General features: G+C 64.9%; 2 protein-coding genes across 4 annotated transcripts in view; one reads left to right on the forward strand and one right to left on the reverse strand.

Moving 5' to 3' along the window:
• Nucleotides 1–7,506, forward strand: SLC16A3 (solute carrier family 16 member 3). Its single transcript, XM_081110414.1, has 6 exons — nucleotides 1–37; nucleotides 3,421–3,560; nucleotides 4,539–4,786; nucleotides 5,393–5,536; nucleotides 5,829–6,590; nucleotides 6,819–7,506. The coding sequence occupies exons 3-6, from the start codon at nucleotides 4,564–4,566 to the stop codon at nucleotides 7,085–7,087; spliced, it is 1,398 nt and encodes a 465-aa protein (XP_080966540.1). The 5' UTR covers nucleotides 1–37; nucleotides 3,421–3,560; nucleotides 4,539–4,563; the 3' UTR covers nucleotides 7,088–7,506.
• The window catches only part of CSNK1D (casein kinase 1 delta), a 26,036-nt gene continuing 11,247 nt past the window's right edge, over nucleotides 7,127–21,915 (reverse strand). Inside the window, exons 3-10 of one of the 3 annotated variants that reach the window (XM_081110420.1) lie at nucleotides 18,264–18,412; nucleotides 17,651–17,879; nucleotides 17,135–17,305; nucleotides 16,448–16,596; nucleotides 14,637–14,808; nucleotides 13,951–14,090; nucleotides 7,769–7,920; nucleotides 7,127–7,251 (exon numbers count right to left, since the gene is read on the reverse strand). In XM_081110420.1, coding sequence (XP_080966546.1) covers nucleotides 7,831–7,920; nucleotides 13,951–14,090; nucleotides 14,637–14,808; nucleotides 16,448–16,596; nucleotides 17,135–17,305; nucleotides 17,651–17,879; nucleotides 18,264–18,412 — 1,100 coding nt within the window. In that variant the 3' untranslated portion in view covers nucleotides 7,127–7,251; nucleotides 7,769–7,830. Of the gene's footprint in view, nucleotides 7,252–7,768; nucleotides 7,921–8,615; nucleotides 10,338–11,350; nucleotides 11,415–13,950; nucleotides 14,091–14,636; nucleotides 14,809–16,447; nucleotides 16,597–17,134; nucleotides 17,306–17,650; nucleotides 17,880–18,263; nucleotides 18,413–21,915 lie in introns of those variants that run through there. The other 2 variants (XM_081110422.1, XM_081110421.1) reach the window with 2 other exon arrangements.

Consider the following 21,915-nt stretch of genomic DNA (forward strand, 5'->3'; position numbering starts at 1 on the left):
GCGGGGCGGGCGGACGCGGGCCAGCGAGCGGGCGCAGGTAGGCTCGGCCGGATGCTCCGCGGGGCGGGCGCGGGCGCGGGGTCGGGGGCCGGGGCGGGGGCTTGCACCTGGGACCCTCCGGCCCGCCCCGGCCCCCGCCCCAGCCCCGGCCCCCCTCGCCCCTTCGTCTCCTGGTCCGGGCGCCCGGGTCGGACTAGCCTCCCCTCCTGCCGGGGTCCCGGTCCAGGGGTCCCGGAGAGCCGGCGGTGCCTCGGACCCGGGCCGCCCGCTGTCCCCTCCCCCGGCCCGGCAGGCGCGCCCCTCCGTCGGGCGGCCCCGGGGCTGGGCTCGGGCCAGGAGGTGGCTGCGCCCGGAGGCCGGGAGCCCCGGGTATAAATAGCCCGGCCCAGGCCTGCGGGCTATATTTGGTGGGGTTCCCGCGGAGGGAGTGGGAGAAGGGGGGCTGCCCAGGGCCGGCCTCACCTCCACACGCCCCGGCCCAAACCTGCCCGGGGGCAGCGGGTGCCCACCCAGGCCGGTGGGCTGAGTTGGCATCGCCTCCTCCCCATCCGCCCGCCTGTGGGCAAACCAGGTGGGGCCTCGGTTTACCTACAGGAAAATGGGTCGATAAGGCACCTACTTTCTTGGTGGGCCAGGCCTGTGGCCGAAGGTGTGTGGGGGCACGAAGGTGTGTGGGGGCACGGGAAGTAGGTGTTGCTCCACGGGTCTGGGGGCGGGGTGCCTGGCGTCTGGGCGAGGGACACCCTGTGTGTGGCCATGGCCGGGCTGGGTGGTCTGAGCTGGGTGCTCCCCAGGCAACCCAGGCCCGCGGGGCTTGTGCAAGGCCGGGAGCAGGTGGGTGCTGTGTGGGTGGTTTCCAGGGTCCCAGGCCTCACCGCGAGGCCCAGGGGTCAGCTGGGTCAGGTGGGTCCTGGGAGGGAGGACTGTCCTGGAGGTTGGCCCCTTTGGGGGGGCGGGGGAGCGGGGAGGCCTCTCTCCCAGGTGGGCGTCCGCCTGCCCAGGCCCTGGGGACACTGGGGCAGTGTCCAGGCGGGCGTGGGCCTTCCTGCCCAGCAGCCTGTGTGGACAGAGCCTGGTGTGGGATGGAGCCTGGTCACAGAGCGGACTCTGTGGTGACCCCATGTGACCTGGGGCAGGGCTGCCCCCCGGGAGGCAGCCTGGCTCTCCCTGGCTCGGGGACACCGTGGGGGGGCAGCCACGGGGGGGCTGGGCTGCCCTCTGGGAGGTGGTGAGTGGAGAGGCCGCCACGCGGCCACGGACCCATCAGGCCTGGGCGCTGGGCGCACTGGGCCGGCGCGGGGCGGGCGGGGCGGGCGGGGCGGGCGGGTCCGGTCTCCGCCCAGCGCTGCCTCCGTTCCCATCTGTGAAATGGGCCGGCGGGGGCCGCCATCGCGGCGACCCGGGTGTGGGCCGCCCCCGCGGAGGGAAAGAAAGCGGGTCCCGCCCGGGGAGCCGGGGTTGCGCGCTGCCCGGGCTCCGGGACCTGACCCGGCGGCCCCGCACGTGGCTGCGCGCCGGCCATTACGGTACGGAGGGCGGGCGCCTACTCCAGGCAATACGGCGGCTGCTCCCGGCGCGCGGTCACGTCCCCCACGTCCCGGCGGCGGAGCATCCTGCCCGCCCGCGCCGCCTCGCCTCCCGCCCGACCCCGTGTGCCCAGCGGAAGCTGGGGGGCGTGTGCAGCTCGGGGTCCCTGGCTCCCTCTCCCTGCCCCCCCCCCCCCCCCCGCTCCGCTGGGACAGTGTCTGCCCCCCGAGCCTTGCAAGATGGGAGCGGCCCCGGCAGGCAGGGCACGGCGGCCGCTCAGGGAAGGAGGGCGGGGGGGGGGGGCACCATGACCCGGAAAAGGCCCGGCACCCCTCCAGACACAGCTTTGCTCTCCGGTGGGGAGGGTGGGGCAGCTGGGGGCCTGCACCCAGCCGGGGGGCAGACTTTCTGGATCTCAGATGTGTGAGCTGCTGAACGGGAAACACCAAGGGACCCCGTGCCCACTCCTCCAGCCCTTCGCTGCTCAGCTCTCCCATGTCTAGGCTTTGGGGGGCGGGAGGGTGGGTGGGTGCAGAGCCCCTGGAGCCCTGCCTCGCCCAGAAGCGGCACAGACACCCCACCTGGGAGATCGGCTTTCCCAGGCCCGGGGGAGGGTTATTTCTGGGCTGGAACATGGCTTGCATGCTTCCCTGGGAGGGTAAATGTCACCAAAGGCCACCCAGGCGACATGTACCCGCTCCTGTGCCCGTGCTGCCTTCCTGGGCACCGCAGGGAGGGGCCCTCCTCCCATCCCGGCCGGCTGACCGGCAGGGTTTTCCTCGGAACTTCAGCGGCCGAAGCCTGGCAGGCCCTCCCTCTCCCACGCCCGGCCGGCCGCCTGCCTGGCTGGCTGCACGGGCCATTTGCTCTTGGAGATCCGCCCCTTCCCTGCACCCGTACATTTGTAGGGTCCTGCTCCCTTTGCCCCAAACCTAGCGCCTCCCCCTTCCCGCTCTCCCGCCCCTTCCCTGCTCGCCCCGCCCACCACATGCAAACCAACACCTCCCTGAGAAGCCTCCTTCTGAGGACGGGCTGGGTGGGGGGTGGGGTGGGGGCCGTCCCGCAGCTGGGGGTTAGCTGGGGCTGCGGGCTCCCCGTGTGCCTCAGACACAGCGGGCCACTCCGGGCCACTCCGGGCCGTGCCAGGCCACGGGGCTGCAGGCGAGTTTGCAGGAGGGGCCCCTGGGTACCTGTCAGCCACCCCTGCACCGCTGCGCAGCCCTTGGCTTCAGAAACACCCCAGGGTTGCTCGCTGAAGACAGGAACGTCCAGGGCACAGGGCACTGAGGCCGGGGTGCAGGGAGGGGAGAGCTTCTCTCGGTTTCCCAGAACAGTCCCTGGCCCAGCGAGGGGCGGGGACGGGGCGCAGTTCTGCTCCAGCGGGCTGTGTCTGTCTCGTCCTCACCCTGACCGCCGGCTGGCCCTCAGGGTCTGGTCACAGAACAGTGGTGTTCGTGGGCAGCAGCTGCTGTGTGGACTCACACAGGAAGCCCTTGGAAAACATCCCCCAAGTCAGACCCCCAGACCTGTCGGTCGGCCCCCGAGGGCACAGCACCGTGGGAGGGTGCTGGGTGCTGGGTGCTGGGTGGGGAGTTGTCCTATTTCCACATTCCTTGCCCTCCACCCTGAACCTGAGCTCAGCTGTCCAGGGCAGAGGCCCTCGTCCTCTCTGGAGTCCTGTCCCAGGGTCCCTGTGGTCCCTGATGCATAGTGGGCCACCTGGGGTTGGTGCCAGGCCAGGGGGGTCTGAGGGAAAGGGCCAGGACAGACGCAAGCCCGGGGGCAGGCGGGCGGGCTGATGGGAAGGGGACATCGGGAAGTGGCTGGCCTCAGAGCAGGTGGAGTGTTTATACCACAGGATCTGCAAATGCTACACATCACGTCTCCCCACAGCACACGGCGGGCACGGACAGACGGACAGACGCGGCGGCAGCAGGCGGGCGGCGCTGAACCGGCCCGGCCTCGTGACGGGCCTCCTTCCCCACACCCGCACCAGGAGGCGGCTCCCCCCGGAACAGCTCCTGTCCAGTGAGGTGGGTGGACGGGGCCGCCAGGCTGATCTGGGATTAGACTTTTGGTGCCAGGATCGGCTGGAGGGGCACGGGGTGGGGGGGTGGGGGGATCTCCAGCTGGAAGCCGGGCCCTAGGTTCCAGGGCCTCAAGCCGAATTCCTGGGGACTTAAAGGGGGGATCAGCTCTGGGCTGCGGCAGGGTTTGTGGGGCGATGGGTGCAGCAGGCTCCCTCCTGGCTGGGCAGCCTGGGCCAGCGTGGTTTTCTCCAGAGGGCTGATTGGACGCCCTGCCCACCCCGCCCTCGCGCGAGGGGTTAAACTCCAGCCTCCGAGGGCAACTGGGCTGGGCCCCTGCTGCCCTCCCCAGCTCTTCCTTGAATGTCCGAGGCCTCAGCCTCTCCCCCGGGGCTGTGGCCTGTGCCTCCTAACGGTGGAGGAGTGGGGTGGGCAGGGCGACGAGGTGGGGTCCTCCGTGCAGAGGGCAGTGGCCTGTCCCGCCCTGGGTGAACCTGCCCCCCATCTTCACCCCCCCTGCTCTCCCTCGGTCAGTGCACAGCAGGGGCAGCCCATCTCCCTGGCAGTGGGGAGAAAGGCTGGCCTGCTCTAGTTTAGGCCTCAACGGACACCACCCCCAGATCGGGCCCCAGGTCCCTTCATCGCCCTAGTGTGGGCAGTGCTGGCTGCCTCAGCCTCAGGGGCGGGCGGGGGGGCGCAGGGGTGCTGGCTGCTTCCGGGAGGGAACTGAGCCCTGGCTGACCCCAGAAAAGCCACAGCCCCCTGGAACCAGCTGAGTGGGAGCCCCTGGAGGAGGGTGGGCCCAGCACCAGTGGGGGCACAGGCGGGGCTATTGGGGAGCGGCCAGAGCTGGGCTCCGGCTGGGGGCTGGGCTGGGCTGAGGAGGGGCATGGCCTGGTGTAGCCCTCGGTGTGTCCTAGGCCCGTCCTCACCACTGGGTGGTGGCTGGGTGGCCACCGGACAGCCTGGCTTTCTCTTTCTCAGGGACGCGGAAACCGCCCTCCTGGCCATGGGAGGGGCCGTGGTGGACGAGGGCCCCACAGGTGTCAAGGCCCCTGACGGGGGCTGGGGCTGGGCCGTCCTCCTGGGCTGCTTCATCATCACAGGCTTCTCCTACGCCTTCCCCAAGGCGGTCAGCGTCTTCTTCAAGGAGCTCATGCTTGAGTTTGGTATCGGCTACAGTGACACAGCCTGGATCTCCTCCATCCTGCTGGCCATGCTGTATGGCACAGGTGAGGGTCAGGGGCAGGTGAGGCCTGGGACAGGTGAGGGCCTGGGATAGGTGAGGGCCTGGGACAGGTGAGGGCCAGGGCTAGGTGAGCAGCCAGGGCAGGTGAGGGGCCAGGGCAGGTGAGGGCCTGGGCAAGTGAGGGGCCTGGGACAGATGAGGGGCCGGGACAGGTGAAGGGCCAGGAGTAGGTGAGGGGCCTGAAACAGGTGAGGGCCTGGGACAGGTGAGGGCCTGGGACAGGTGAGGGGCCAGGAGTAGGTGAGGGCCTGGGACAGGTGAGGGCCTGGGACAGGTGAGGGGCCAGGAGTAGGTGAGGGCCTGGGACAGGTGAGGGGCCAGGAGTCGGTGAGGGTCAGGGGCAGGTGAGGGGTCCATCTGGGCCTGTTTGTCTGGGAGCCGCTGGCCCAGCCTCACCTGCCGGGCTGTGTGGTCCCAGCGAACAAGGTCGGGCCCCTCTTCACAGACGGTGGGTTCCCAGTGCCTGGGGACCACCAGCAGGAGACACTCACCGGGGAAGCCCTTCACGTGAACTGTGGTCTCTCAGGCTGGGCGGGGAGCTGGGCCAGGCGTGGGGAGGGTGGGCTGCCACTCACGCTGTCCCCCCCAGGCCCGCTCTGCAGCGTGTGCGTGAATCGCTTCGGCTGCCGGCCGGTCATGCTGGTGGGCGGCCTTCTGGCGTCCCTGGGCATGGTGGCCGCCTCCTTCTGCAGGAGCGTCATTGAGCTGTACCTCACTACGGGCGTCCTGACCGGTGAGCGGGGCCCAGGGGGGTGGGGCAGGGCGCGTGGGGACGGTGACGGGTCAGGTCCGCGGAGGTGAAGTCCCGTCATCCCACCCGGCGCCAGCCTGCTCCTCTTTCCCGTCTGTCTCTCCTGCGGGTCCGGCGGTGACGGGCCCTGTGCGCACACTGTCTCCCCGCATTGACGCCCCTCAGACCCACAAAGAACCATTTAGGCAGGAGCCTGTGTCGGGGGCACAAGAGGCGGGTGGGCAGGGCCAGGGTCAGCTCTCACCCTCTGCTCCCCCTGCTCCCCCTGCTGCAGGCTTGGGTTTGTCGCTCAACTTCCAGCCCTCGCTCATCATGCTCAACCGTTACTTCAACAAGCGGCGCCCCATCGCCAACGGGCTGGCGGCGGCAGGCAGCCCCGTGTTCCTGTGCGCCCTGTCCCCGCTGGGGCAGCTGCTGCAGGACCATTACGGCTGGCGCGGGGGCTTCCTCATCCTGGGCGGCCTGCTGCTCAACTGCTGTGTGTGTGCCGCGCTCATGCGGCCCCTGGAGGCGCCCCGGGCAGGGGCGGGGGGGCCCGGGCCCCAGAGGCCAGCCAGGCGGCTGCTGGACCTGAGCGTCTTCAGGAACTGTGGCTTCATCGTCTACGCGGCGGCTGCCTCCATCATGGTGCTGGGGCTCTTCGTGCCGCCCGTGTTCGTGGTGAGCTACGCCAAGGACCTGGGCGTGCCGGACACACGGGCTGCCTTCCTGCTGACCGTGCTGGGCTTCGTGGACATCTTCTCCCGCCCCGCCGCCGGCTTCATCGCGGGGCTCCCCAAGGTGCGCCCCTACTCTGTCTACCTCTTCAGCTTCGCCATGTTCTTCAACGGGTTCACCGACCTCACGGGCTCCACGGCCAGCGACTACGGGGGCCTGGTGGTCTTCTGCGTCTTCTTCGGCATCTCCTACGGCATGGTGGGCGCCCTGCAGTTCGAGGTGCTCATGGCCATCGTGGGCACCCACACCTTCTCCAGCGCCATCGGCCTCGTGCTGCTGCTGGAGGCCATAGCTGTGCTCATCGGACCCCCGTCCGGAGGTGAGCTGGGCCGCGGGGAGCCCTGGCCAGACCCTGATTCCAGCACTGGCCCATCCCAGGGAGGGGACTCGCTGGGGGAGGGTCCTGAGCAGGAGGAAGCCCTCCCCCTGCCTGGCCTTGCCAGGCGACCCCCCCCCCCCCAGCCTCCAGCGCACAGCCAGCAGGTGTTGGGAAGGCACGGGACGCCGGGGTGGGGGCCAGGCCATGCTGACACTGTCCCCTCCGCAGGCCGCCTCCTGGACGCCACACACGTCTACCAGTACGTGTTCATCCTGGCTGGGGCTGAGGTGCTGGCCGCCTCCCTGGTGCTGCTGCTCGGAAACGTCTTCTGCATCAGGAGGAGGCCTGCGGGGGCCAAGGAGGGCGAGAGCCCCAAGCCCCCTGCTGACGACAGGGACAACAGGGACGGGGTGGACTCAAGGGAGGTGGAGCACTTCCTGAAGGCGGAGCCTGAGAAGAAAGGGGAGGTGGCTCACACCCCGGAAACCAGCGTCTGAGCTCGGAGCGGCGGGGCGCAGGGAACCGGACGGAGGCTGTCAAGGTTCATATTTATTTCACAAACAGGACTATCTCAGGCTGGGGGGCCCCCAGCAGGGGATCGTCACCTGATCAGTTTCTCGGGGGAGGTGGCGGGTGGGAACCGTGTCATTCCAAAGCAGATCTGTGGTGAAGCCAAGCCCTAGGTTACAAGCCGTCGGCACCCGGCACCCGGCCTGCTGACCCCAGGAGAGCCCGGTGCCCACAGCTGGGCTCAAGGACCTAGAAACCCACCCTTCAGAGACTTTAATCAGAGGGTGGGGCCAGGCCCTTCCTCCCTGACTGCACCCACCATGCCCTTCGCCACCCTGAGTGTCTGGGGACAGCTCCCTTCTGCTCCCCTGGAAGTCTGGAATAAACCTGCGTGTAGGAAAAGCGGAGTTTGGCTTGAGGTGTGGGCGTGGTCTACCGCTCCCCCCAAACCTCACTTTCTCAACGAACAACAAAATGAGCCTGGACCCCAAGGGCTGCTGGTCGAGGGCCCTGCGCCGGCACCTGGGAGCCCCTAGGTGTGACCACTGGGTCCTGCCTTCTATGTACTCACCCCTCAGGCGGCTGCCTGGCCCTATACAGTCAGCACCCGGGGTCCTACCTGTTCCCCGTCCAGCCCTGCGAGCCTTGCCCAGGTCCCTCACACCCACCTGCCCTCATGGCCAGTGCGCCTGCGTGGCTGGGAACCCGATCGGAGGCCGCTGGGGCCGCCTCAGTAGGTGGTGCGTCGAGGGCGCTGGGGCCGGCAGCGGGTGCCCTGGCGGGCCGAGTGCAGCCGGAGAGACGCCACGTCTCTGCTCCTCTGCAACGAAAAGCAAGCGAGGGCTCACCTCTGGGCTCGGTCACCAGGTCAGGACACCGCCCGGAGCTCCGCGCCGCAGCCAGGCACCTCCCCGCAGCCCGGGGCCCTGCCGGCGGCACCCTTTCTGCTTCCCCTCGGCCGGCACTCCCAGGTCAAGGCACAGCCCTACCTCTATGACCCCCCGTGTGAGGTGGGCCAGATTGGGCCCTGGGCAAAGCTTGTCAGGTCTGGAAGGGCCAGCCCCAAGGCCTGTGGTTCAGCAGCCGCCCGCCCTCTGGGCTGTGCACCCCACTCCCTTCTCCCGCGGGGGGCTCGGCCTGCCTACTGTCACAGGATTTCCCCGTGGCTCATTCACCAGGACTGAGTGCCCCCATGGACTTCCACCTCCCTCTCGCCCTGCGCTGCCTCACCCCTGCTGGCCAGGAGCAGCAGAAGTAGCTGTACCCACCCCTGGAGTCATGCCCTGGGGACACTAGGAAGGACCCTGAGGTGCTCAGCACATCTGGAAGGCTCGGCTGGGCCGGGTCCACGTGCCCTGCCGGCCGTGTTCCCGAGAACGGGCCGATGCCAAGTGCAGCAGCCCCGTCCCAAACCATCCACCTGCCCCCCAGGCTCACAGGGGCCCAGGCTCAGAAAGTGACCTACACACGGAAAACTCACGCTGACGAAATAAAGACCACATGCTGGGGACGGGGAAGAAAGGTAGACATCATATATTTATTATTTACATGGTGTGGTAAGTACACAAATACAGTGGTCACACAAATGCACAGGTCACACCACCCACACGGGCTGCAGATACTGGCTCGTGTGGGGGCGATGGATGCGACACTGTCCGCGGCCAGTGGGAGGGCTTGGGTGGGGTGCCACGGCTCACACTTCCAGAAGGAAGCCCCCTGCCCTGACTCACCCGCCCCAGCCACGTCCCCCAGCGCCTGCAGGGTGGCCAGCTGTGCGTCGGTGTGCCCACCCACGCCGGGCATCCCAGGACCGGCGCCCTGTGCTGTGGGACTTGGGGCAGGAGGGACCTGGACCTGTACACCTTTAAAGGCTAATAGCGTCCTACGAGCTCCCCCGTTTCCCACACCTCTGCAGGGGGGACAGGGAGTGCAAGTACCTACGAATGTTTGCATTGGACCCCATTCCGAGACGGGGCTCCTGTCTACTCTGCCACCGCCTGGGGCCTTGGAAAGGGGCCACGGGGAGCCCGGCCCCCCGAGTGTCTTTCTGGTGAGAATGAGGCCGGCCCTGCCTGCTTCCGTCCTCTGGGCTCAGAAAGCAGGACACACCCTCCTGGGCCTCAGTCACGGATCACTTGCTTCTGGGCACTTGAGAGGGGGCTCCCTTGGGCCGGCCTCTTTCTGGGCAAACCTGCACCCCAGGTGGACAGATGTGGAGCACACAGATGTTAGCACACGTTAAGGGCCACTCTGCACTGCTAATATGTACAGTCTGTCTAGAAAATGCCCCCAAATCCAAAGGCATTGAGGCAACAACCACCAGCAAAGTAACCGCTCACAACCCAGGAGGGCCCGGCGCCGCCTCCGCCTCCGAGTCTTGGGCACTGGGTCCCAGGCACCTGGCGTCCGCTGCCGCGTCTGGGAAGGTGGGATCGGCGCTCGGCTCCGCCAGAAGCACCGCGACGCCCTTGCTCTCTAATGGCTCTGACGACTCGAGTCCTGGCAGCTCAGTTACGGTGGGAGGGAGTGACGGCCAAAACCAGGAGAGGTCACAGAACACAGCACACAACACACGCACAGACATGTTACACACGTGTACACGTGACAATTTCGGGAGAACACCCCCTACAGTGGACTACGCCAAACAGAAGCAGGAAACATCGCTGGCAGCAGGGTGCCCGCGCCCACCTTGGTCTACAGAGCTCCATGCCGGTGTCTGAGGCGGGACACTTTGAGGTCATCTTTTTTAAGACCGCAGAAACAGACAAGAACAATAAAAAGATTTCTTTACACAGATTTAAGCCAGTAATTTTTAGCAAAATGATACAAAACTGTCAGAACCAAGTAGAAGATGGTGGTTACAGCAGACTCATCAGGGGTCGCGGGCGCCACCGCGGCAGGGAGGACCGAAAGGCTCTGCATCGGGAGTCTGTTGTCTCAAGAGTCTCGCACTCACGCGGCCGTCTTCCCAGCCCCGGGACCATGTCCACGTGGGCCTCAGTGGAGCCCGGCGGTGGCAGCGCTTGGAGTCTGTCCGGTTTAGTCTGTTTGGTATCCCCACGGGCGTTGCTGGGTGGGTGGCCTGGAGAGCGCCCGGTGTCCTAGCCCGGGGAGCGTCACTAGTAAAGCCATGTAACAGAGGAGATCAGCCATGCATTGTCTGCCCTTCACAGCAAAAAGGAGTTCTCATCGGTGCACGACAGACTGAAGACCACTGGAAGCCACCCGACCGGGAATCTGTCGGAGCCAAAGCACAGGACAAGGTCAGCGTGCGGCCGGAGGCTGGGCCGGTCGGTCAGTGAGGTGCCCTGGGAGGAAGGGGACAGACGCCGCCTCGCCCACTCTGGACGCCCGTGCCCCCGGCTGCTCCAGGAGCTCCCTCTGCGGCCAGGACGTGCTCAGCAGAACAGCGATAGGAGACGGAAGAGGAAGAGGCATGCAGGCGGCCGAGAAGCTCGTCAACGACAGGACAGAGTCCAAGCGGGAGAGACACTGGCTCCCAGCCATCCCCCCAGTAGCCTGGGGGCCAGGCCCCATGGGCACTGGGGTCCCCCCTCCAGGGGGAGGTACAAGCAGTTCCCATCGAGATGGTTCCTAGAGCACCGCAGTGTTAAAGCCCCAGCAGGTCCACATGGCCCAGCCGCCAGCCCCCATCCAGGGAAGGAGCCGCCCAGCGTGGCCCAGACAGGAGCCCAGCCATGCACGTCGCAGGGAGCAGTGCTGGGCGACGGGTTAGTACACACATCAGCAGAGACAAGGTATTGGGCAGAGACCAAGTTCGAAAAGAAAAACAAAACGAGGAAGACAGAAACGAACGTGGAAGGAAGCCAGGACTGCGGAGACCACAGGAGTCTCGCGCAGCAAGAGCACAAGAGGCCCCGCCAAGCGCGGCCACTCAGCTGAGCACGACTGACACGATCCGACCACCGACCCCGGACCCAGCGGCTGGAGTGTCCCAGGGCCACTGGAGCCAGCGCATCCACCTACAGAGCCCGGGTCCGGCTCCCCACACGGCGGCAGGTCCTGGGGTCACCCATTCAGGAACCCCTACAGCCTGCTCGCTCCTCACCCCCCGACTGGCTCTGACCACAGTTCTGGAATCCATGAGGGAGAGCACTGGGCAGAGGGGCCTCGCCCTGCAGCGCCTGGCATGCAAGACCAAGCCCGCCTGGGCGCTCCCCGTGGGCGAGGGGCCAGCCCCGCCCGCCCTGGTGCCTGCTGCTGGAGAGACCGGCCATGAGCACACTCACCCAGTGCTGCCTTCCACCGGGAGACGTGCAGCTACTTGCCGTGGTGTTCGAAAGGAATGCTATTCTGAGGGGGGGGGAAAAGACAGCTGTTGGTCAGGGAGCCGGCTGGCCCGCAGGAGGCGCCTTTCCGAGAAGCGTGGCCTCGCCTCCACCAGCACGAACCGCCCAGGAGCTCAGCCTCACCTGCCCCCCAACAAGAGCAGACAGTGGCTCCTCTAGGATGACCTGCACTAAGGCCGACGGGGGCAGCGAGCAGTGAGAATAACGCACAGCTGCCGGCCTGTCACTGCTCGGAGCAGCCTGTGCCTTCCTACCACACACGTCCGGACACACCTCCTCACTGACACGGCGAGCAGGGACCTCCCTGGGTGGCAGGACGTGGCCTAACACTGCCGCACAGCACAGGGCCCGGAACCAGCGCTGCCCACCAGCACTGCTGGCTCCAGAGCACGTCACGCACAAGCTCCTCCACCAGACGCCCTGCCCTGCAGGCTCCCTGTGAGCCACTTGCATTGCAGGGACAGGGATGCAGGGCCGGCCCCAGGGGCTGGTCTAGCACGGCTGCCCGTGAGAAGGAACTGGGTGCGAGGAGTGGCCACTGCAGAGTGTGAGTGCAGGCTGGCCAGGGGTCAGGACGAGGGACACGGGTCGACGCCCCACACCCAGCTGGAGAGGGGCAGCAGGTCTTGACCGGCGAGCTGACGACGGCACTGAGGCCCTTCCTGCTGAAGCGGGGCTGGGCGCATGGGCACCAGATGTGTCTCCTCCTGGAGGGCACAGAGATGCTGCCATGGAGGAGGCAGGCGGACACACGCATGGCTGCTTCTCCTTCACCCCCCTTTCTTCGGGGAACAAGTGTGGTTGGAGGCTAGAACATCATGGAAGCCGGGACTCCACTCCCTCCATAACTTCCAAACCACCAGGGCAGACAGGGGCAGCCCCGCCCTGAGCCTCATGCTGGCCCTCAGGGGCCTTTCAGAGCCTAAAGGAGCCGCCCACGGTGACCAGGAACCCGAGACAGACACGCCTGGGACGGGGCGTGTCCTCCACATGAAGATCCTGAGAAAACCTCTAGGGTGACCAGTGACAAAAGCGGAGGTGCTGCTTTTGGAGGGGAAACACACCCCAATCAAACCTCTCAGAGACCCTCCCTACGCACAGGCCCACCTTCTATTCCTCCAGATGGAGACAGAACAGGAGCGCAGAGGATCCGAGTTACAAACTCGCCGCGGCGGCTAAGCCTTCCCAGGATGGCCGCGGAGCTGTGCTCGGGCGCACTGGAGGCCAGCGGTGAGGCTGGCCTGATGGAGAAAAGCTGTACTCCCACCTGTAAATGCCTGGCACCTGGGGACCTCTGACTCTTCCATTTCCTCAGTGACCCCAAACCCATCAGACACTTTCTTTTCTTAAGGTCCTTGGTCTTTGCTGGCTGGGTCCCCAACATGCAGACGTTGAGTCCACACAGAGCCCCTGGCGTCCCTGCCAGAGCTGCCCGGGGCCACAGCGCCACTGCACGCGCAGGTGGGGCGGACAGCTCCCAGGACCTGCTCCCGGCTGCTGACTCATGGATTCCAGGGCTCCTGGGAAGGAGCCCTCGAAGCCCTGCTGCATCCTGAGGAGAGGGAAGAGGGCTGGGACCATCACCCCGGCCAGACCCCTCAAGCCCCACATTCAAACCACCTGCATCTTCAGTCTCGGGAGAACTAGGCCCAGAGCCCACCGTGTCCAGCAGGGTCACTGGTTGGAGGTCAGCTCTGCCTCCGTCGGGCATACCTGGTCCTCTGCCAGAGACCAGCAGGCCCCGCAGCTCTCCAGCCACCATGCCCACGCCACCCCATTCACCAACAAGCCACACCCCAAATCCACCAGGCCTGGCCGCGGGGCCCGGGAGCTGACCTATACACCGAGGTGGCATCACAGTGAACCAGAGGGCCACCTGCACCCGACTTCCCCCCAGGACACCCCACAGAACAATCGCAGGAGCAGGGGCAGGTTCCTGACGCCTGACCACCTTGTCATGGGAGGGGACCCTGGCAGTACCTGAGGGAAAAAGCTGCTGTGTTGAGAGAGCTGCTTGCAAGACAGAACCGCAGCAACGGCCGCCCGCGTGGGCAGAGGGAGACGCGGAGGACAAGCGCACAGGGCCGCCAAGACGGGGACCCTCACCCACGCACGTCACCAGGTGCTGGGCCCCAACAGGCCTCTGCCCACCACCCCACGTGACTGCCAGCAGCCCCTCCCCTGGCCAGACTCGGCCGGGGAACGCCTAGCCAAGGGGAGAAGAGCCCAAGGCTGGGTGTGCCTACAAGACACCCAGAGCCCGTGGGCGCAGTGCAGCGAGTGTGCCCAGGGGACGCTGAGCCTGAGGCCAGCTTGGGCTGGGGCAGCAGAAGAGGCCCCGCGGGGCGGAGACGCGCCCGGCACCCACACAGCTGGTCTCGGGGGCTCTCAACCCCAGGGGCGAATAGCAGCCAGGGGCCAGGGCACCTCATCAGCTCAACCCTTCAAAGCCCTCACCCACCCCGCCCGGAGCCCATAGACCAGTCCAAACAAAGAGAAGCCTGGGCCAGTGTCCCACCCCGGCAAGCTGGCGCGCATACCTGTGAGGTGGACATGCGGGAGGTATCTTGTCGGCCCGTAAGATCCGACGAGGAGATGTTGACGGGGGCGCCACGGTGCAGCCGCATACTCACTTTCCGCTCTCTTTCCATGCCGGACACGGGCCGAGGAGAGGTGTTAGCTGGAGGGGAGAGGCGGGGAGTGAGGCCTCCTAGCGCTCCATCCAAGGCTCTGTCCTCAGCACAACCCAGAGCCGACCCAGAGCCGACCCAGAGCAGACCCCACCTGCATCCTCTTGGCTACCAGGGCAGCACAGGCAGGTCCCCCGCCAACACTCGCCTCTCGCCTCCCAGCAGCTTGCCCAGGGCCTGGGGGCAGGGCCCTTGAGGGGGACGCCAGCGCGGGTCTCCCATGGGAAGGCTGCCCAGGGCTCTGCTGGGATGCTGTCAGGGATGGGGACGGAGAGGCTGGTGGGGGATGTGTGTACTAAGAATGAGAAACTGTGAGACGGACACTCGTAAAGGCACCGCCCAGGCTGCTCCCTGGCCTGTCCACCCTCGGGAGTTGGAAGAGGGACACACAGGCACCCCCAGGAGGCACAGCTGCCAGCCCAGTCCCTACTCAGAGCTGGCTCCCCTCGAGGTCACACCCAAACAGAACCCACTGCCTGCTGGGAGGCGGGGTGGGGTGGTCACGGGGCTCGAGCTGGGGCCCCAGGAGCACTCACCAGTGTGTGAGGTAGGGGTGAGGGGGGTGGGAGCAGCCACTTCTTGTGCTCCCCGCAGCCGGCCCGAGGCTGTGGAAGGGAGTCCCCGTGTGGCTGGGTTCCGGGAGTGTCTCAACCGCTCCTCCCGGTCCCGGCGTTCCCGCTCGGCATCGTCAGCGGCCCGGCTGGCACCCTAGGCAGGCAAGAGGCGGCCAGAGCTGAACAGGGCTGCCAGACAACCCACAGCCTTGGCTGTCCCTGCCACCTGAGAGACACCAGGGCATTTGGAACAAGTCAGAGCCAGCGAGATGTCTCTCCCTCCAGGGCAACGCTCAGCTCACCCCAGTCCCAAGTAGGGAGCGAGCACCCAGGCCTCCCCTGACTTCCCAGGGCAGCAAAGAAACCCCACGAGGGCTACAGCACTTCCTCCAACCCCAACCCCCGGCAGCGGGGGGCCCTCTGCTGTCAGCATTCACAGGGACAGGAAATCATCGGAGGGCATGAAGTCGGGAGTTTGAGAAGCAGGCATGAGCGGCAGTCCACTCGGCCCAGACCTCAAGCCCAGAGCAAAGGTGACGCTGGTGCTCATGTCACGAGGAGGGCAGAGGCCAGGCCTGTCCTGGGAGGGCCACGTGGAAGACTCAGGCACAGGCAGCCACTTCCACTCCCAGGGAGGACCAAGCCACTGCACGGCGCAGCATGTCCCGTGGGACAGCGAGGCGACCGCACACTGAAGCTCACACATGATTCCCAGCCCTACCAGGCAAGAGTCTGCAAACTTCGGCCGTCGGGCCAAGCTCAGACCCATCTGTTTCTGCACACGTTTCACCCATACGCCGCCCACCGGCTTCCAGCGACACCGAGCTGGGCAGCGGAGCACCGCTGACTGCCAAGCCGAAATAACGTCCTCGGTGGCCTTGTACAGAAAAGGTCGGCCGAGCCCTGATGAGGACGCGGGCTCCGAGGGGCTTTGACCGGAGGCCCACTCTGATGTCAGACTCCAGGCCCCTGCTCCCACCCCTGGTTCTCCGTGGACGAACAGGCCAAGTCTGTGTCAGGCAGGCTCTGTGGCGGACTCTCCCCCCCGCCGGAGGCTGTAGCCCCGACGCTGGCCGCACGGAGCCTGCGCCCGGGGCGGGGAAAGGCTTCCTGTTTTGCACCCGGAGAGGAGGCTCTGCTCCTCAGACTGTGTCACCCTGGAAAGGTCCCAATTCCTATTTTAAGCTCACAACTAAAGAGAACGAGTTTTAATGAAAGAGGAAGGGGAAGTTCTAAAACAACTGGGATTCTGGCTGTGATGCCCACAGATTAACAACTCACAGACCCAACTTGGATGGGAACAAATTAAAGTTCAAACTCCGCCCCCACGCCCTGCAGCGTCCCCGCAGGCAATTAAGGAACAGACACAAGTCTAGCTGATTGCAGGCCAAGGCCAGGCCCAGCACCCAGCACCTTCCCAGGCCACACACTGGTGCAGAGGCCTGTCTCAGCCGTTCCTCTTGCGTAAGGAACACGCGGGCACCGAGAACTGATGGCAACAATCATACAATGAGCGCTCAACGAGAGAGGACATGGTGTTGGAGAGGTCTGGCTCTGGACACCCCCGTGCCTGCCTGTCTGTGCCTCGCCTCGACGGGCACTTTGCTTCTGGGGACCTTTCCGCTTCAGGAACCTCTCCCGGCAGGAACACCAGCTCCAGTGCAGCAAACATGCTCCGAACCCGAACCTCAGGCAGCTCGCCTCACGCACGTGAGCCAGACAGCCGCAGCCTTTGGCCGACGGGCTGTACCCCGTCCGCATGGGAAGGTCAGCAAGCTGGAGAGGCCACTTACAAACTTGAGCATGTTCCAGTCGAACACGTAGTCGTAGGAGAAGCCCTGGCGATGGAACAGGTTCCGGAAGAGCTGTCTCAGGTACGAGTAGTCAGGCTTGTCATCAAAACGCAACGAACGGCAGAAATTCAGGTACGTGGCAAACTCGGCTGTAAAACAAGACACTCAGAGCTAACCAGTAACACCCCGACTGGGAACCGCACGGCAACAGGCCACGTCACTGTTTACCACCCACCCTCCTCACTTAGGGGCAAAACAGGGAACCTGAAACACCAGCCACACTGTGCAGCATGGAGGCGCTGGGAAAGTTTAAGGAAATGCAGCACTGCCCGGGCCGGTGTGGGTCAGTTGGTTGGGCATCATCCCATGCAACAAAAGGTTGCCATTCGATTCCTGGTCAGGGCACATGCCCGGTTGCAGGCTTGATCCCTAGGAGGGGGCGTGTAGCAGGCAGCGATCAGTTTCTCTCTCCCCAAAAAACAATAAAAAAACCTTTAGAGGAGAATGCAGCAGCACCGAGACGCGTGGCTTCTCTGGGCACCTGTCCCAGAGGCAGCCCCGCACAGCAAAGGAGAACGCCCTGAGCTACAGCTCCAGATGTTCCGGAGAACCGGCCACCCACCAGACGAGGGGCTGGCCTGGGTCACCCTCCTGCCGCCCTGCACGCGCAGGCCTGAGGCCACTCACAGGGGTAGCCTTTGCACAGCACTTCGATGGGCGTGGACATCTTCTTCTCACTGATGCGCTCGTATTTCTGCCTCTTGGTGGCAGCCTTCAGCCCCTGCCAGGGCAGGGAGCCCAGGTTGAAGTACATGAGCACATAGCCCAGTGACTCCAGGTCGTCCCTTCGGGATTGTTCTGGAAAGAGGAGGAAATGAGTAAAGCCTGGCCCAAGCCAGCAGCAGCAAGCACACACACTGTGGAAAATGAACTCTAAAAACCACAAAAAAATACACTTGGATTCTTTGCTGAAGAATCTGCCCGGATGTGCTATTAGAGAACGGTGGCTCCCAGATGAGCCACACCCGTGTCACAGCTGCCAGGGAGCCCCGCCTACCTGCCCACGCCCCACACCTCAGAGTCCCAGCACGACGGTCCCTGCAGCCTGCCTGCCTCCCCACGCGCTGACTCCCAGTTCCCGAGGCCGGCCGTTCCGAGCGGAGCCCGACATGCCAGGCAGCCGGGGCCAGCGGCCAGGCTCACCGATGCCCAGGTGCGTGTTGATGGAGGCGTAGCGCGCCGTCCCGGTGAGGTTCTTGTTCTCGCGGTAGGGGATGTGCTGGTGGGTGCGGGCGTCCCGGTACTTCTTGGCCAGGCCGAAGTCGATGATGTAGACCAGGTTGCCCTTCTTCCCCAGCCCCATGAGGAAGTTATCTGGCTTCACGTCGCGGTGGATGAAGTTCTTTGAGTGAATGTATTCGATCCGGCTGATCTGTAAGAGAGCCACGGGGTCAGCCTGACAGTGCGTGGAGGCGGCTCCTGCCGGCAGCCAGGGCCCGGCCAGAGCTGCGTGTCGGCACTCGGCTGGGGCAGTGCTCCATCATCGGATGGACACAACCCACCACCCTCACCACAGCCACACCCACACCCGGGGGTTCCCTGTGGGGGGAATCTCTCGGGGGACGGACAGCAGCAGCCGTCTCACTGCGGCCCCATCTGCCCGGAGGCAGGCCCCACACCGGGGTGAGCTGTGCCGTGCCGCGGTGGCTCTCCAAACCAGCCCACCATGTCACTACCCCGTGGCGACGGTGAATGAACACCTCCTTCCTCCCCGTGCAGGACAGGTGGGGTGGGGGGTCCGCGAGGCAGCGCTTACCATCTGGTCGGCCAGCAGCAGGACGGTCTTGAGACTGAACTTCCGCGAGCAGAAGTTGAAGAGGTCCTCCAGGCTGGGCCCCAGCAGCTCCATCACCATGACGTTGTAGTCCCCCTCCGCCCCGCACCACCGGATGGTGGGGATGCCCACTGGAAGAGACAGGGTTTCAGGGCGGCCAGGGGTGGGACAGAGACCCTGACACACCTGCGCTCACATGGGACTCCCTGAGCAGGGTCAGGTGGGCAGCAGTCACGGGACACAGGCGAGAACATGATGCCCGCTTTGTGGGTGAAGGGTGGGCAAATGCAGGACAGAGAAGGAGGGGCAGCGGAGAGAGGGGTGTGGGCGGAAGCAGCGCCCAGGGACCCGGCGGTCCACATCCTCTGTGAGGGTGGTGCATGCACCCATCGCGGGAGAGACCCGCAGGACACTCACAGCCCACCTGCAGAGGACACTGCCACGCGCACGTGGGAACACACGGGGGGGCCCGACCCTGTGGCCTGAGGCATGTGACACGTAGGAACGACTGGCAGGGCCGACGGAGCTGCAGCTGGGACAACTGCGGGGCACCGCCACGTCTGTGACCAGAGCGCCCAGGAGAGGGAAGAGAAGGGACGGGGACAGGCTTCACACGGGAAGGAATAGCCCGGGGACGGCATTTAAGCCGCAGTCCCCAGGGGAGCATCATGAAGACCATCACCCAGCCGTCCCGACACGCCAAGGGCTCGCAAAAGTGACAGAACGTCCGGGAGCAGCAGGGAAGAGAGGCCCCACACTGAGGAGTGAAGGGCGGGGGCTGCGGCTTCTCCACAGAACGGAGGCCTGCCTCGCGCTGGGGAGACCTGGCATCCCAGAGGCACAGGCTGCAGAAGCCTCCAGCAGAGACAGACAGAGACGTGCGCAGCCACAACGAGGCGCAGGGGCAGCCACCTGCAGGCCTGCTCTGCTCCTGTGCACGAGCCAGCGGCAGGCGAGGCCACAGCAACGTAGAACGGGGAGCCCCTCAGGGCCTGCGGCTGCGCAGAAGGCGTGCATGGCCCCAAACCCACAGCCTGACGGACACACGTGAGAACCAAGTCCCCCCAGCAGCTCCCAGCACCAGAGACGATGCTGTGGGAGGACCTGCCACCCGGAGGGCACTTCCCGCGTTAGAGACAGAGCAGGCGCCCTCTCTGCACAGACATACACTGGGCGCCCGACAGGCAGGACAGACAGGAGGACAAAAGGGCACAGAACACACATTAGCATCACACGCAGCAGATGGTGGAGACTGTCATTTCACAGTGACAAAGGTATCCATTCATCAAGAGAACTGGCTCTAAGCCTCTGCAGTGAACAACAGAGCACCGCAATACAGGAAGCAAAACGACAGGAAGACAAGGCCGTCTGACTGAGCTCAGTCCCGTCTCACAGCGGGACCCTCCGTGCGCCCAACACCAGACAGGCCTCGCTGAAGGTGAAGGGCCGGCGCTGTGGAGTGTGCTCTGACAGCAGCACCCCCTTAGAAACAGAACGGAGAGCTCTGCAACGTCCCCAAGTTATCCGGAAGCTCCGTCAGGCACTTCAGAACTGGTGCCTGCCTGTCCCTCGGGCTGTGCGGGCGCCTCAACACAGGGACAGCAGCAGCCCTCACCCTGAAGCCACACAACTGGGTGTCTCCCCAGGTCTGGATTCCCGCTGCTGTCCCTTCGCTGGAGCTCAGGGAGTCTCGTCCTTTGCAGCCTCCATGAGACCATGGATCGCCAACTGGTTTGCTGGCGGGTAGGCAAGACACTGCAGTCCTTGCTCACAGCCAGCACCAAGCGTCCAGCCCGGGAGGGGCAACGAGGCCAGGATGTCAGAGGCAGACAAGCCTTCCTGCTGGCGAGCAGAACAAACGCGCTTGGCACACAGGCACCACAGTAAACGGCCCCGGATCCAGGGGGAGATCAGAAGGGGTTAGAAAGCGTGTGGGGCTAAGTGAAATGGGGACCCAACACAGCAGGACTCAGGAGACGCTGCGACAGTCGTATTTGGGGGAATTTGCAGCAAGTGAACACCTGTGCTAGAAAGAGATCAATGATCTGTTTCTATCTGAAAACCTAAGAAACCCAAAGTTAGCAAAAATAAAAGGTCACAGGAAAAATCAATGAAATAGGAAACTTACTGAAACCAAAAGCTGGTTCTCTGAGAAGATTTTTGATAAACCTCTAGTCAGACTGCTAGGGAAGAGGAGATACAAGCTACCACCATCCAGACGACGGGCTAACGAGACTGTGAACGTTCACAGGCTGATAGGAAACATGGGAACTGCTTCGTGCCAGTAACTCCAACTCGGACAAAATGGACAATCTGAAGAGCACAACCTCCAAGCCGGCTGCTGACCACGAGAAAAGGAAATCAGCGCCCACAGGGCCTGCGAGAAGTCCCAGCAGCGGTGGGCGTGCCCGACACCCGGACGCACAGCACAGACGCGTCCAGCACAGGCCTGCTCCCTTCTAGACACTAGGAAACGCAAACCAACCCGACGGCAGCAGAGGGAGGGAGTGGAGGGACAAAGGGGGACCTAAACTTCTGGGAGTGATGGAGACAGCAACTCCCCCAGTCACGGAGATGGTTCCATGAGGGTATCAACACGGCAGAACGTATCACACTGCACACTTAAAATACACACAGCTGATTACACCTCAGTGAAGCCGACTTAAAAAATAAACGTTTCCAGCCTCACTCTGGAGGTGGTTCCTGGTGAGGAGGCACACGCCCACTGCCCTCGTGCTCACAAGGCCTCTCCCACCGGAATGACATCTGCACAGGACCCACGGCTGGTCTTGCGGGTCAGTTCCCAGGCCCGTTCCTGTCTCTGTGTGGGGGCAGCACCACTGTGGCCAAAATGGGTCCCAGAAGCTGTGCCGTCCTTCACAGGCCCCCCCACCCCCCAGGTCCCATCAGGGCCACCTGTGGTGTGTGGTCACCACAGACCTCTGATGCTCGGCAGCGTTGCAGGACAACCACTTTGGATGTGCCTGCTTGCTGGCCGGACCCCTTGTCAGCTGCTGCCCGCCGGCTCTTCGCCATCCACTCTCCGTTACCATCCTCTGTGGGCGAAGCTTCGGGGTGGGGTCAGACCCGCTCCCTGAAGGTGCTTGCAGGCATCGGTGACTCCTGCTGGGACCAATCAACAAAGCGGCAATTCCCACTCGATTGCTTCCTCTGCATTTTTCTGTGGAGCGTCCTGTGTGAGCGCACACTCTGGAGTCATGAATGCTCCTCCCTCTCCCAGGGGCTGGAGTTACTAGTTCTGAGGTTCCAGTTATCCCAAGTTTGGCCAACAGATGCCCCTCCAAGCTTGCTCCTGTGTCCTCTGGACATGTGCCCACTGGGCTGAGAGCTTTCCCTGAGCCACACACAGCCTGCTCGACTGCCTCACCTCCTCCTGCCCAGCCCTTGTGAGACCAGGCTCCTGTGAGAAATGACACCAGAAGCCATTATCTGGATGCCAGGCATGCTCACTCCTTCGGGCCGTCACTCCTTCCAGCCTGAGTTTTGATCTTCTCAGGGCACATGCCTTCCTCAGGAGTATTCAGTCAGTCTCGGACCTTGGCTATCGCCTGAGTTCTCGAGTCAGCTTGTCATGTTGAAGAGACATGCTGCTGGGCCTGGACGGAACCCTGCT

This window comes from Myotis nattereri (assembly GCF_964212035.1).
Source record: "Myotis nattereri genome assembly, chromosome: 16".
NCBI classification, from domain to species: domain Eukaryota; kingdom Metazoa; phylum Chordata; class Mammalia; order Chiroptera; family Vespertilionidae; genus Myotis; species Myotis nattereri.